This window comes from Nelumbo lutea, chromosome 3 (genome assembly GCF_056320005.1).
Source record: "Nelumbo lutea isolate HS-2025 chromosome 3, American lotus-T2T, whole genome shotgun sequence".
NCBI lineage: Eukaryota > Viridiplantae > Streptophyta > Magnoliopsida > Proteales > Nelumbonaceae > Nelumbo > Nelumbo lutea.
This window is the reverse complement of record NC_142686.1, coordinates 111,219,107-111,230,954: the sequence shown is the minus strand read 5'-3', so window position 1 is coordinate 111,230,954 and position 11,848 is coordinate 111,219,107. Positions and strand designations below refer to the sequence as shown.

The 11,848-nt window shown below is 35.9% G+C and overlaps 1 protein-coding gene across 2 annotated transcripts; it reads left to right on the top strand.

Annotated features, from left to right (window-relative positions):
- Window positions 1–1,767: 1,767 nt before the first annotated feature.
- LOC148867637 (protein DEHYDRATION-INDUCED 19 homolog 3-like) lies at window positions 1,768–10,946 on the top strand. Of its 2 annotated transcripts, XR_016109746.1 has the most exons (6): window positions 1,768–2,209; window positions 2,337–2,479; window positions 2,855–2,934; window positions 3,415–3,675; window positions 4,098–4,174; window positions 10,705–10,946. XR_016109746.1 is itself a non-coding variant. In XM_088977191.1 (5 exons), exons 1-5 carry the CDS (start codon window positions 2,134–2,136, stop codon window positions 10,814–10,816), a joined length of 672 nt encoding a protein of 223 aa, XP_088833317.1. In that variant the 5' UTR covers window positions 1,768–2,133; the 3' UTR covers window positions 10,817–10,946. The 2 variants fall into 2 exon arrangements, 1 of the variants encoding a protein (XP_088833317.1); XM_088977191.1 differs by lacking the exon at window positions 4,098–4,174.
- Window positions 10,947–11,848: the final 902 nt, after the last annotated feature.

The window sequence follows — 11,848 nt, the reverse complement described above, 5'->3', positions numbered from 1 at the left end:
ATCATGAATTCAAAGAAGATGAATAGTGATTTTGTTCGAATTTAGGGTTACTTTAAGATAATATGTAAACAACAATGGTAGAGTTAGTCAATTAGCTAAACCATAAGGATAATTTAAGAAAATTGCCCTTTATTTTTTTTTAATTTATAGTCCCTCTCTAATTGCAAGGGTTGAAAATATAATTTGAATTACCACTTTCACATCATTTAGTAGTTTAATCTCCACTCATTAGGTCTTATATTTAAGATATTAATTCTCATTCTCTTTCATTCAAATCTATACTCAAGGTATTATTTTCACCAATAAACTATACTAATTAGATCCATATCCAATACTTCTAATAATATAAAACTCATGTTTTTTTAAAGCTAACTTAAAAATGAAACCCTTATTTTGTTCAAGTGGCAAATAAGCAATTCAATCATACAAATCAACCCATAATGTCATAATTAAATAATAATTTTTAAAAATAGAAATAAATACACAAATTACAAAAGAAAAGAACACATGTACAATGTTCTATGTAGGTATTGTAGGCTCCATGTTCACCATGGCTTGGTCAAGCCTCCAAAGGTCTGGAGAAGGCGACGGGAAAGAGAGAGGACGTGGGGAAGAGAGGAGAAGAGGGGACAGAAAGGAGAGTCCTTATGAGAAAACCCTAGGTCTCAGTTATATTGTCCCCCTCTGCCCAGTTGCTCTCCCCTTTTATGGAGAGAAAGCTATGGCTATATGGAGAAGGACTTAAAAGAAGATTTTTCCTGTTAAGAAATGAGATATTTCCTTTTCATTTGATTATTAAGGGAGCATTATTGGGGTTTCGCTATGTGTCCAACGACATCCTTCAAAACAAGGTTTTATTTCCCTTAAGGATTTTCTATGTATGCTACATCTTTTTGTGACCCTTTTATACTAACGTGGCACAAGTGACGACATCATTCGGCAGACGCGCTTTTACTAAACCCATGTGGCGTCTTATCACACGTAATTTAAAGACACACGTGTAACTGGCATTTATTTCCGGTTTTTTACAATAGTTCGGCATTTGAACTATTACTTTTCACCCCACTCAACTAAATCTTAGATTTAAGGTATTAAGTCCAAATCTCTCTCTCTTTAAGTCTTATATTTAAAGTATCCTTTTTTACCAACAAATTGTATTAATAATATTTATATAAAATACTTTTAACAATATAAAACATTTTTTTTTTCTTTAAACTAACTAAAATACAGTTATTTTGTGTAGGTGGTAGATAAATAATTTAACCATTTAGGTCAAATTGGTCCGATGTCTCAATTAAATATTAAAATTTAAAAAATATAATTATAAATAATACATAAAATTTATAAATATCTAATATTATATATTCACCATATTAAACTAAAATAACTATAATAAATAAAAATTATTTGTATACACATAAAAATATAAAAAAATATTACAAAAAATCAAGCTGAAATTGCCACGTACAAGGCATATGAACATTTGTTAGTTGTTCATAAGGATATCGACAACAATTAGAAGTTAGACAAATTTTTTCCAAAGCATGTTAATTATATCATTATTTATAATAATGTTAATATTAAATTGATCTCAACCCTTATTGTTGGAAAAAAAAAAGATTAACTTTGACTGATGAGTAGAGAAGTTGGACCAACACGATTCCGACCCGACCAGTCGGATCGGGTTAGAGTTGGGGGTTCAACACTTCGGTTTGGGTTAGGTTGACCTCAATCCGATCTAACCCGATTCGACTTGCACCACCATCTGGGACTTTCGTCATTCATTTTCTCTTCACAAAGTCCGTGCGTTGCACGGGTCCGGACTAGTGAAAAAGAGCCTCTGAGAGCGAAGGTTGCTGGAGCTTTCTTTCACAGCGACTTCTGTGTTCTTGGTCATTTTTTGAGGAGAAAATCAGGGAAAAAGATTGTGAAAAGTTAGAAAACAGTTTTCTCCTTCACTCGTTTTTCTCTTTTCATTTTCGTTTTTCTCTTTTTTTCCCCATCTATATTTCTAGGGTTCCTATTTGCTCAGTCAAGCGGGGAGAGGTTTGGAACCAAACATTGCTCCTGCTCAGTGATAAAAAGTCAGTGGCTAGGGTTTCTAAAAAATCTTAAATTTCAAAGCCAAAATTCATGGAGGCCGATTCGTGGAGTGGTCGTGTTTCTACTTCCTTTAGGCGCTATCAATCAGCTCTTCAATCCCGTTCGGGTAAGTAAAAAAAAATGTATTCTTCACTCGACAAAAAGATCTTCTGGGTTTCATTTTGGTTCTGTAGCAGTTCAGACTTTTGATCATAAATTTGTTCTGATCGAATATGGGGAAATTTATTGATCAGATCTTTACTTCGGGATTGAAGAAATCGACGGCGATGGTGACACGCGAGAGGAATTTCCTTGCCCCTTTTGTTCAGAGGATTTCGATATCGTTGGACTATGCTGCCATATCGATGATGAGCATCCTGTCGAAGCTAAAAATGGGGTATCTACCCGCTCTCTCTCTCTCTCTCTAAAACTTTTTGACGTAGCCTGTGTGATAAAGAATCGCCTTATAAGAACGTCTGGTAATGCTTTTGATGTTTTTGACTTGTTGAGTGCTATTGGATCATAAAATTCGCTAGTTAAATTCCTCTTACCTTCCATTAAGTGCGTCAATGGTTTCGGGATTTTTTCCCCCTCCAGCTATACGTTAGGCACAGTGAGGTTATAGGAAATACCCCCACCCCGGCTCGATCTGCTTATGGGCGGAAGAGTGTGTGCCCAAACGCAAAGGAAGTATTGCCTTCTTCATTTAGTAGGAGCTCGTCTGGAGATGTATTTTTAACGTATATCATCGGCAACTTGGTTGTATTTGCAGGTATGCCCAGTATGTGCAATGTGGGTGGGGATGGACATGGTTGGACACATAACCATGCAACATGGAAACTTCTTCAAGATATCCTTTTTCGCCCAAGTCGACAATAGATATATTTGGAAATTGCACCGAGTTTTAGTTCTCCTCATTGTTTTGAACACCTAATAGTTAGAAACCATGCATGTTTTTTTGGTAAGTGAAACCATACATGTTCCACGGCCATTTGTCTTCATATGCTTGATCTTAATCATGAGCTGTTGAATAGATACTCTTCTTATTGCAATAGTAGAAATAACTGAAAAGAAAAATAGAACTTAAAAAAAAAAAGAAATTTCAGGCTGTTGAACTTTTTTTTTTTCCCTTTCATATCCTCTACACGTTTTACTCTTATTTTTTGTCACCTTTTATTCCTTTTAATATTTTGATCAATACCTCCCCCCTCCCCTCTGAAAGTCCTCTTGTTTGTTTCTGCTTGATAAGTGACTAAAATTTTGCCATTTATATGATATGGCTATAATGCAAAGCTGATCTTACACACTGGATTTCTTGACTGGAGGTTACATGCAACGTAGAAGGAAATTCCGGAAAGGTGGATCCCATTCAACCCTTTCTTTATTGAGAAAGGAACTTCGTGAAGGAAATTTACAATCCCTTCTTGGGGGGTCTTCCTATGTAGTTTCTTCCTCCAATACTGCACCTGATCCATTGTTATCCTCATTTATCTACAATTTGCCCATGATTGATGAGCCAAGGACTGTACCATCTAATTCTTCTGCTGAAGCAAGCTCGGTCAAAAAAAGTTTAGATGAGTCGGTATTAGAAAGGTATGTGGTTGTCATGTTTCTTTTTATGACATTTCTGGAACTAGAATTCTATTGTTCATAGAAATGAACAGTATTTTCATTTGCTGCACAAATTTTATCTAGTTCTTGTGATGATCCTCAGACAAATCAAGAAAATTTTCCTACTTGATTTGTTTGACAAGAAAATGGGCTAAATGTCTAAAGAATAAATTTATGACAAACAACTAGAACTTGGGCTGTTGAGTAAGTAAACTAGTTGTATTTCACTGTCAATCTTTATCGCCCTTGACAAATAGTTAAATTTTATTCTTTTTATTTGGATGTTTTGTATTGAAGGGTTTAACGCATATGCTTGCCCTTGGAATATGTATTATTACTATAGAAAAATACATGGATTGGATTAAAAAAAATGAAGTGTCACATGTCTTAACTCTTAATTACAGTGGGCTGGCTTCTTGAGGGGGATGGTTGGCTGGGTCCTTCCTTCAATACGAAGTGTTTTATGATATGAAGCATCAAGGTTGCTTGTGATCATATTCTTTTTCCCAGTGTTAGCATTCTTATGATCATGCAATTTTAGATACTTTACTTTTTTTCCAGTAATAAAGGCAGTAGTTAGTGGTATTGAAACCTTGAGCGGTTGATATTTTATTTACACATTCAATTTGCTAAAGATAGAACTAAATATGCGCCAAAATTCTATGTTTTGAGTTAAAGAATGAACAGGCAATATAATATAAAATCTTCTGAAAGAAATGCTTTAATCATCAAGAAAGGGTTTCTTTGGTTATGTATATTGAGGGAAAAAAAGTGAAAATGAATGACATACATTGGTTAAGCTATGGATGAATTTTACTTGGTTTTATTAGTTTCCTTTCTTACATGTGCATCAACAAAGTGAAGGCAGAACGCTTTTTACTTGGAGTAAATAATTTATATGTTGTTTAGTAACTGGTAGATTGATACTGTGGTTTGATGAAGAGTCGACCAATAATGTGATTTTTACTTTTTATTTATCAAAAAATGGGATTTTTACTTTTTGAGTAATGGTATACTCAAAATGTTCCAAGATTAAATGAGTGAATTGTATTTTAGATGGAGTTATCAAAAGAGCTACCTCAGCCAAGTTTTATGAGATAATTTTGGTTGTTTTTAGTAAGAAGGGTCACATTTATCAAAAGCGGGTACAGTTGCTGCACTTCTTTCTTTATTTATTTTTTGTAAAATTGATTCAGTGGTTGTCACTTGGGCAATTTTTGGTTTTCATATGGCAATAAATTCGATAATCATGCCCACTTAAAGTTACATTTTGTCAGATGGGAATATATTTGATAACAATACCCATTTAAAGTCTCTATTTTTTTATCAGCAAAGAAGAATTAATTTTATTAATCAGTGAAAAGCCGGTTACAATACAGTCAACATTCCAACAAAGCCAAAAAAACTACGATTGTGCCCAAAACAGCTGCTGCCTATGGACCCCCTGCTTAGTTAATGAATTAGCCATTCCATTTGTAGTCATTCTGATCCAAGTGAAGGAAGCATTGAGTCCCCTTGCCAGACTTTCTATCTCTCTCAGTGTGTGTCTATATATCCAGGGACCATTACACATTGTAGTAGTCCAAGAGATGACCAGTTTTGAATCCCCTTCTACCTCCAAATTTTGAAAGTTTGCTTGCTTAGCAAGTTTTAGACCTTGTAACAGCGCTAGCAGCTCAGCCTTTATTGAATCTCCTACCCCTAGCGGACCCCTGAGTACATTGCCAATACTTTCCATGAACAATCTCTAAATACACCCCCCTATGCCTGCCAGTCCTGGGTTTCCTAAAGAGCTCCCGTCGAAGTTCAGCTTTATTTTATTGCCATCTGAAGGCTTCCAGTCCATCACTTTTTTTATCTTTCCCTTTAGTGGAGTGTGCAACATAGTTTTCAAGGCGCCAAGGCGAGGCTAGGCAACAGGGGGGCGAGGGGGGCGCCTTGTCACCTAGTCGCCTAGGCGGTGGATTTTTTTAAGTAAAAACATGTATCCTATGGTAGTTCTCTAGGTTCCATAATCATATTTCCTTAATAAATATCCATAATTTTCATAGGAAAAGTATAAACTTCATGTTGAAGTATAGAAAATCAACATATTCCAACATAATCATGAGAGAAAAATAAAAAAAATATAGGGGCTGAACCCCTATTTCTGTTATAGGAAAAGAAGAAAAGAAAAGGTGGAAGAAGAAATTAGTAAATAAACACACAAAATTAGTAAAGAAAAAGAAGAAAATGTGTTGATTGGACAACATTTTATGTTCTTCCTTATTGGTTCAGGTTTTGAAGTCTTTGAGGGTTCAATACAGCATTTAGCAATGTTTATGTTGATTAAACCCTAACAAATAAGAAAATAATAAACAGAAATTAGTATATAAACACACAAAATGAATATTTTAGTTTAAAAATGTCTATTTTATAATTATAACCTAAAAAAATAAAGAATACAAAAGTTATTTATAACACGCTATAGAAAACTGCTTGGCGATTAGGCGAGGCAAGCCTCCAAGGACGCCTTGTCTCCTAGGCGTCGCCTTGACAACTATGGTGTGCAACTTCATTCCATTCTCTTGTAATGTCAGTCACTAAAAAGCTTTGAAAGAGCTCTAGTGTTTTTAGCCAGCTTGCAACCTTTATCTTTATAGAATCCACAATTTCTTCTTTTGACCTTCACTTTTCATTGAAGATCCTTGCGTTTCTTTCTGCCCAAACAGTCCACACCACTGCTGCCCTAATTGCTTTCCACATTACCCCTCCTCTTTTCATTGGTTGCCTTAGGAAGTTTGAGTTGAAGAGACTCACTATATCTTGAGGAGTAGTCCACCTGCAACCAAAGAGAGAGCAAAAAGAGTCTCAGACAAAGAGCACAACAGGGCAATAAAGCCGTAAATGAGGTAGGGATCCACCACTTGCCAAGCAAAGAATATACACACAAGGAGAGAGGCATTTATTTGGCCTCCTCTTTTGAACCATGTCATAGGTAGGTAGGTATTCACCTTTCCAAGGAAAACATCCCAGCACAATGCTTGGACCTTGGGTGGAATAGGCTAACTCCAAATCTCTTTCACCAGGAAGTTCTCCCCCCCCCAATAGGTTGAACAAGAGAATTGAAAAAAGCACAGGCAAAAATACCATCTGAAGTGGTAGACCATACCACTTAAAAGTCTCATTTTGATAACAATCTACTGGTTGCTTCATGTGATAGATTCCTGTCTGAATTGCTACCCTTTTCTCATAATGTCCTTCTTAGGTAACATCAGAGCTCACAGATAGAAGACAAGGTTGATGGGTAGCATTGCTTTAAAAACCAACAAAGTATGATCTGAATCTAGGGGAAAATCTGGGAACAGTTGCTGGTTTAGACAGATTTACATGTATATATAGACTCATCAAAGCTTAAAAATTTGGCAATTATTAATATTTTTGATCAATTACAGAAACAGAATTCATTAATTATCAAAGAAATAAGTACAGTTAAGAGAATGGTAGAGATAAACTCTCTTAGCTCTCCCTAAAAAGATATAGTATTACAGCCATGTCCAAAACAGTCGATCCTTCCCACCCCATGTTTAGCCAAAGAATCAACAAAAGAATTATCATCGCTTTTAACCCATTTTAGAGTAACATCAATGCCTTGCTTCAGCCACTTTTGCAATAGGAAGAATCAAGTGGGTTGGTGGGGTTTCTATTTTCTGGTTTCTACATTAGAAGTTTATACTTTCTAATGTTCTACTTTTAGAAAGTGGATTGGTGGGGTGTCATCTATGAGAAGAGAACCTTAGAAAATAGAAACTTCAATGTAGAAACCAGAAAATAGAAATTCCTAAAATAGAAAGCTAAAAAATAGAAACTCTTCAAAATAATAGTTGCCTAATAGTTTCTTAAATGACAGAAAGCTGCTAAAATATGTAACTACAAACAGAAACTTTCTAGCAGGCATAAAAAGAAACAATTGCCACAAAAACTATCTTCTTCCAAAGATATCTTTTTTTCCCTTTTCGAAAAGTAATCTGCTTCCAGATCTTGGTCCTGCTTTGGTGCAGTTATTGATTCTTTTTCCTCCTTTCATATGTTTTGGTAACTTAGGGATGCTCAAATCTTTCCAAAAATTGTTTCCATGGATCCTAGGAAAATTCCTAGGTTCCATTAGCTAGTAACAATATTATTAATTGTTTATAATCTTCATACAAAATGTATAATCTTCACTTAAACATAGAAAGTCAACATTTCAGAAAACAGAGGAGTTGAGCCCCTATTTTTGTCTTAGGAAAGGAAGTGTCGCAGTTGTTTGAACAAATCACTTAACATGTTAGCCTGCCTTGATATTTCTAAATTTCCATAAGTAGTAGACTCTTGAGGGAATTTCTATTTTTTTCATGTTTTAGTGGGTTGTGTGCATTTGGGGTTACAACAGCAAGATGCACTCATTGGATAATATCATAATTTATTTTTTTTGTTTGATTAATAGCATTTCTGTGTTTTATTAGAGGATCACATGTAAGTTTCGTGACCATGTGAACACATTATAACCAAATCACTTAGGCAAAATACTTGCAGGGTGGTTTGGTTGATAACATATGTTTTATTGGAGGGTAAAAAAAAGTGTTGTGACCATGCAAATGCATTGCTCCACATGTTAAGCTATCTCTGTAGTTCTTGATTGTCAAAGGCAGTGGACCCTAGAAGCATAGTTTTAAAGGTGTCATGGTGAGGCTAGGTGTTTTTTTTAACCCGTCTTTCACTCTTTCACTATTAATTGTTGCCTAGGTGATGGGATTTTTTTGGTGATTTTTTAGGTTCCATATCAAGCAGCAACCATCTTTCGCTATTAATTGTCTATAGTTTTCATAAAAGAGTATAAATTTCATTTGCAACATACAAAATGAACATATACATAAAAAATTGGAAGAAAGAAAAGTAATTTTAGAAAATACAGGAGCTGAGCTTCTATTTTTGTTTAGGTAAAGAAGAAAAAAAAAGGGTGAAAGAGGAAGAAAACTGTCAGCTTCCCAATCTTGGCTTAGCTTCAGTGTATCTATTGATTCTGTCTTTCAAATGTTTTGGTTACTTAGGGAATGCTCAAATTTTTCAAAAATTGTTTTCCTGTATCTTCTATTACTGTAGAAGGTTGCGCTAAATATTATTTTTCTTTGGAAAGGTTTGGTCCTGTTTTAGGCAGTGTAGTTCCTACACCAATTGCTCTATGCACCGGTGATTAGATTACCCTTACTTTACCTATGTGAATATACAATGGTTCCTAATTTACTGCATAAATTTATTATCATCCAAATAGAACAGGTATATCCAATGTTTTTGAACTGTTCAGCCCGGAAACCGTCCAAGCAACCGGTTCCGTTTCACCCCTAACCCGTTCTTGGGTCAAAAACTGTTGACTTTGTCAGAAAACTGCTGATCCGGGCGGTCAAACCGTCGACTCGTTTGACCCGGCCAGCGGTTCGCAATATAGAGTTGCAAAGAGGAAAAATCGGATCTGAGATCCAGTCTGAGACACAAACTCAGATCTGGGATCTAGCACAAAGAGGAGAAGAAGAAGACTACAGGTGTTTTAGAGAAATCGATCTCAGATCTAAGATTCGAGAACTCAGATCTCAGATCTAAGATTCGAGAACTCAGATCTCAGATCTAAGATTCGAGAACTCAGATCTCAGATCTAAGATCCAAGAACTCAGATCTCAGATCTAAGATCCAAGAACTCAGATCTCAGATCTGCATCTGTTGCTGCTGCCTCGTCGTCGTCGCCGGTGAGCTTCGAATCCTCCTCTTCCTTCTTCTTCCCTCCTCTCCTTTTTTTTTAAATTCTTTCTCAGCCATCTCTTCTTTCTTATATGAGGTTTGCATATTAGGGCAAATCTCATATAAACATTTGCCCTAATATGCAATCCGTCTTAACCGTTCGACCCAGATGGTTGAACCACTGACCTGGAAACCAGTAGCTAGAATGGTTCCATTTCCGGGTCGGTTTTTAAAACCTTGGGTATATCTTGAATCAGTTTCTGTTGTCAATTTTGTGTCACTAAAACGAGACCTGTTCATAGGTGGTCATTGTGGAGCTTAGCTACTGAACTTCACAGATTTTTTCCATGTACTAGGTAATGAATTGCCCTTACTCCTTAAGTATAACTCGATAAAGAAGAGTAGAATTGAGTAGTGACTGAGTCACCCGTAGTTCTATGTGGCCACATGGCAGAGCAGAACCTGTAAATTTTGGTACCAATCATAGATTGGAACATAATCCAACATTGTCGACGTGGCAGATCATAATAACTTGTACCAAGGCTTGTTCTCTGAGGAGGCCACCGATAAACTTTGGTGCAAATCAGAGGTTGGTACAACAACCAACATTTGATAAGTATGATTTTACCAAGGTTTAATTTACTGTCTAATATGATTGATATTCTGGAAATTGAAAGGATATACTGGGGACTCGGTTTTCCAGGTCACTGATTCTAATTGCAAAATAGTGCTATCTCTTGGGCCACATTGGACCATAGATGATGACGCTAATTTTCTGGTAGTATTTCACCTCTCTCTCTATTTATTCTCCAGTAGTATTTTCATTAGTATAACATGAAATAGCACTCCTAGGGTGAGTAGTGTTTCTTTTGGAGTAGCCAAGATACATGGGTTTGCATATATCTAAGAAAGATGAACTGATTCATTGATAGTAACCTACCCATCATTGTAATGTGGCATTTTTTGGAACCCTCATCATGTTGTACTTAATATTGCCTCATACCAAACACACTGCATAGTAGAATGGTATGTAGGCGTGGAACACAACTTTTGCATTGGAGACCGTTTACCATTTGCTAGGAGGTGCCACATTTCATGTGGAGTGTTTGATCATTCGTTTGTCATTTGGTTATGTTCCTAGACCAATAATCAATTTGAGTTCTATTTTGCTACTGCTGTTGAAATATTGTGTTAGAATCATGCGTAATTCATACATTTTGCTCTGCTTGAATTGAATTTGGCATTATTGTGTGGTGACAGAAGCGTCCAACTATCATCTCCTGTATCCATTAAAGACCAAGAGGAGAAGGCTCGAAGATGCGAGTTTGTACAGGGGCTGCTGTTGTCCACAATTCTTGTTGACAAATTGTGAAGCGAGAGCATTGAATATAATGTCCTTTTACAGATGGAAGTATGTAGGTAGTACAAAATAGTCTAATGTGATCCTCTGTTTCATCTTATTGTGCATAATGGAAAGATAATGAATTTTATGCTTATTGTCATCCATCGATTCCATCCATCCCATAAACGTCATAGGTAGATGGTTACTTTGCTTCATGAGATCTATGCTCTCCTGTCACTGGGAGACTTTTTTTCCCATGTTAGGGTAGCTTGGGTTGGGGAGGAGGGAGCAACAGTTGCTGCAAAACACCCAAACCCATTCCCAAAGGACCCAACACAAAAATAATTTCTAGCTTGATCTTGGCAGTTGGCACGATAGGTTAATCGGTAGCAACTCCTTTGAGCCAGGCTAAAAAAGCTTGGATATTTATCTATAAGCAGCTGCCCCACCCGTTGGGGAGATGATAAAGGAAACTTCTGGTTGCAGCATTTCCTCCCATCAACTGGTTGGATTCTACACGATTTCTATAAGCGAAAACATGAGTTGTCAGCCCCAAGCCAATAAATTAGAACTTAAAAGTGAAGTCTTGCTTATGATTATTAGAATTTGAAAGAAATAACCACTTTTGGTAAATAAAAACATAATGTCAGCTGAAATTAAGCATTCATCGGTAGGGGTGTTCACGTCTCGGTTAATTGAACCGTGGTTTTTTTGTTTTTTTTAATCGAAACAACCTGATTGATTTTTTAAAAATCTGAACCGATGCAACCAGTTAATTGCGGTTCAGTTTTTTTAGTTTTTTATACACTTAAAATTGAAGAAAAGGAAAAAAACTTCTCTCTTGCATCCCTACTTCAATTTAATAACAAACTTGTATAGCTGTATCAATTTACAAATTAAAATAAATAAACAATGAAAAATATACTACTGTTTAGGCAAAAAACAAATATAAAACATTCATTCATTCATTCATTAATTCTAACAGTCTCAAACAATGAAAGGGAGGTTTGCCGGTTTGCCGGTGCTAGATTGGTTGGTGATTGCTGTCGCTTGAAGTGAGAG

Excerpts from the sequence above, each read along its gene's own strand:
- LOC148867637 (XM_088977191.1), top strand. The coding sequence starts at position 2,134 with ATGGAGGCCGATTCGTGGAGTGGTCGTGTTTCTACTTCCTTTAGGCGC. Across the intron at positions 2,210-2,336 it reads AGCTCTTCAATCCCGTTCGG|ATCTTTACTTCGGGATTGAA; the intron begins GTAAGTAAAAAA and ends TTTATTGATCAG. Across the intron at positions 2,935-3,414 it reads CATGGAAACTTCTTCAAGAT|GCAACGTAGAAGGAAATTCC; the intron begins ATCCTTTTTCGC and ends TGGAGGTTACAT.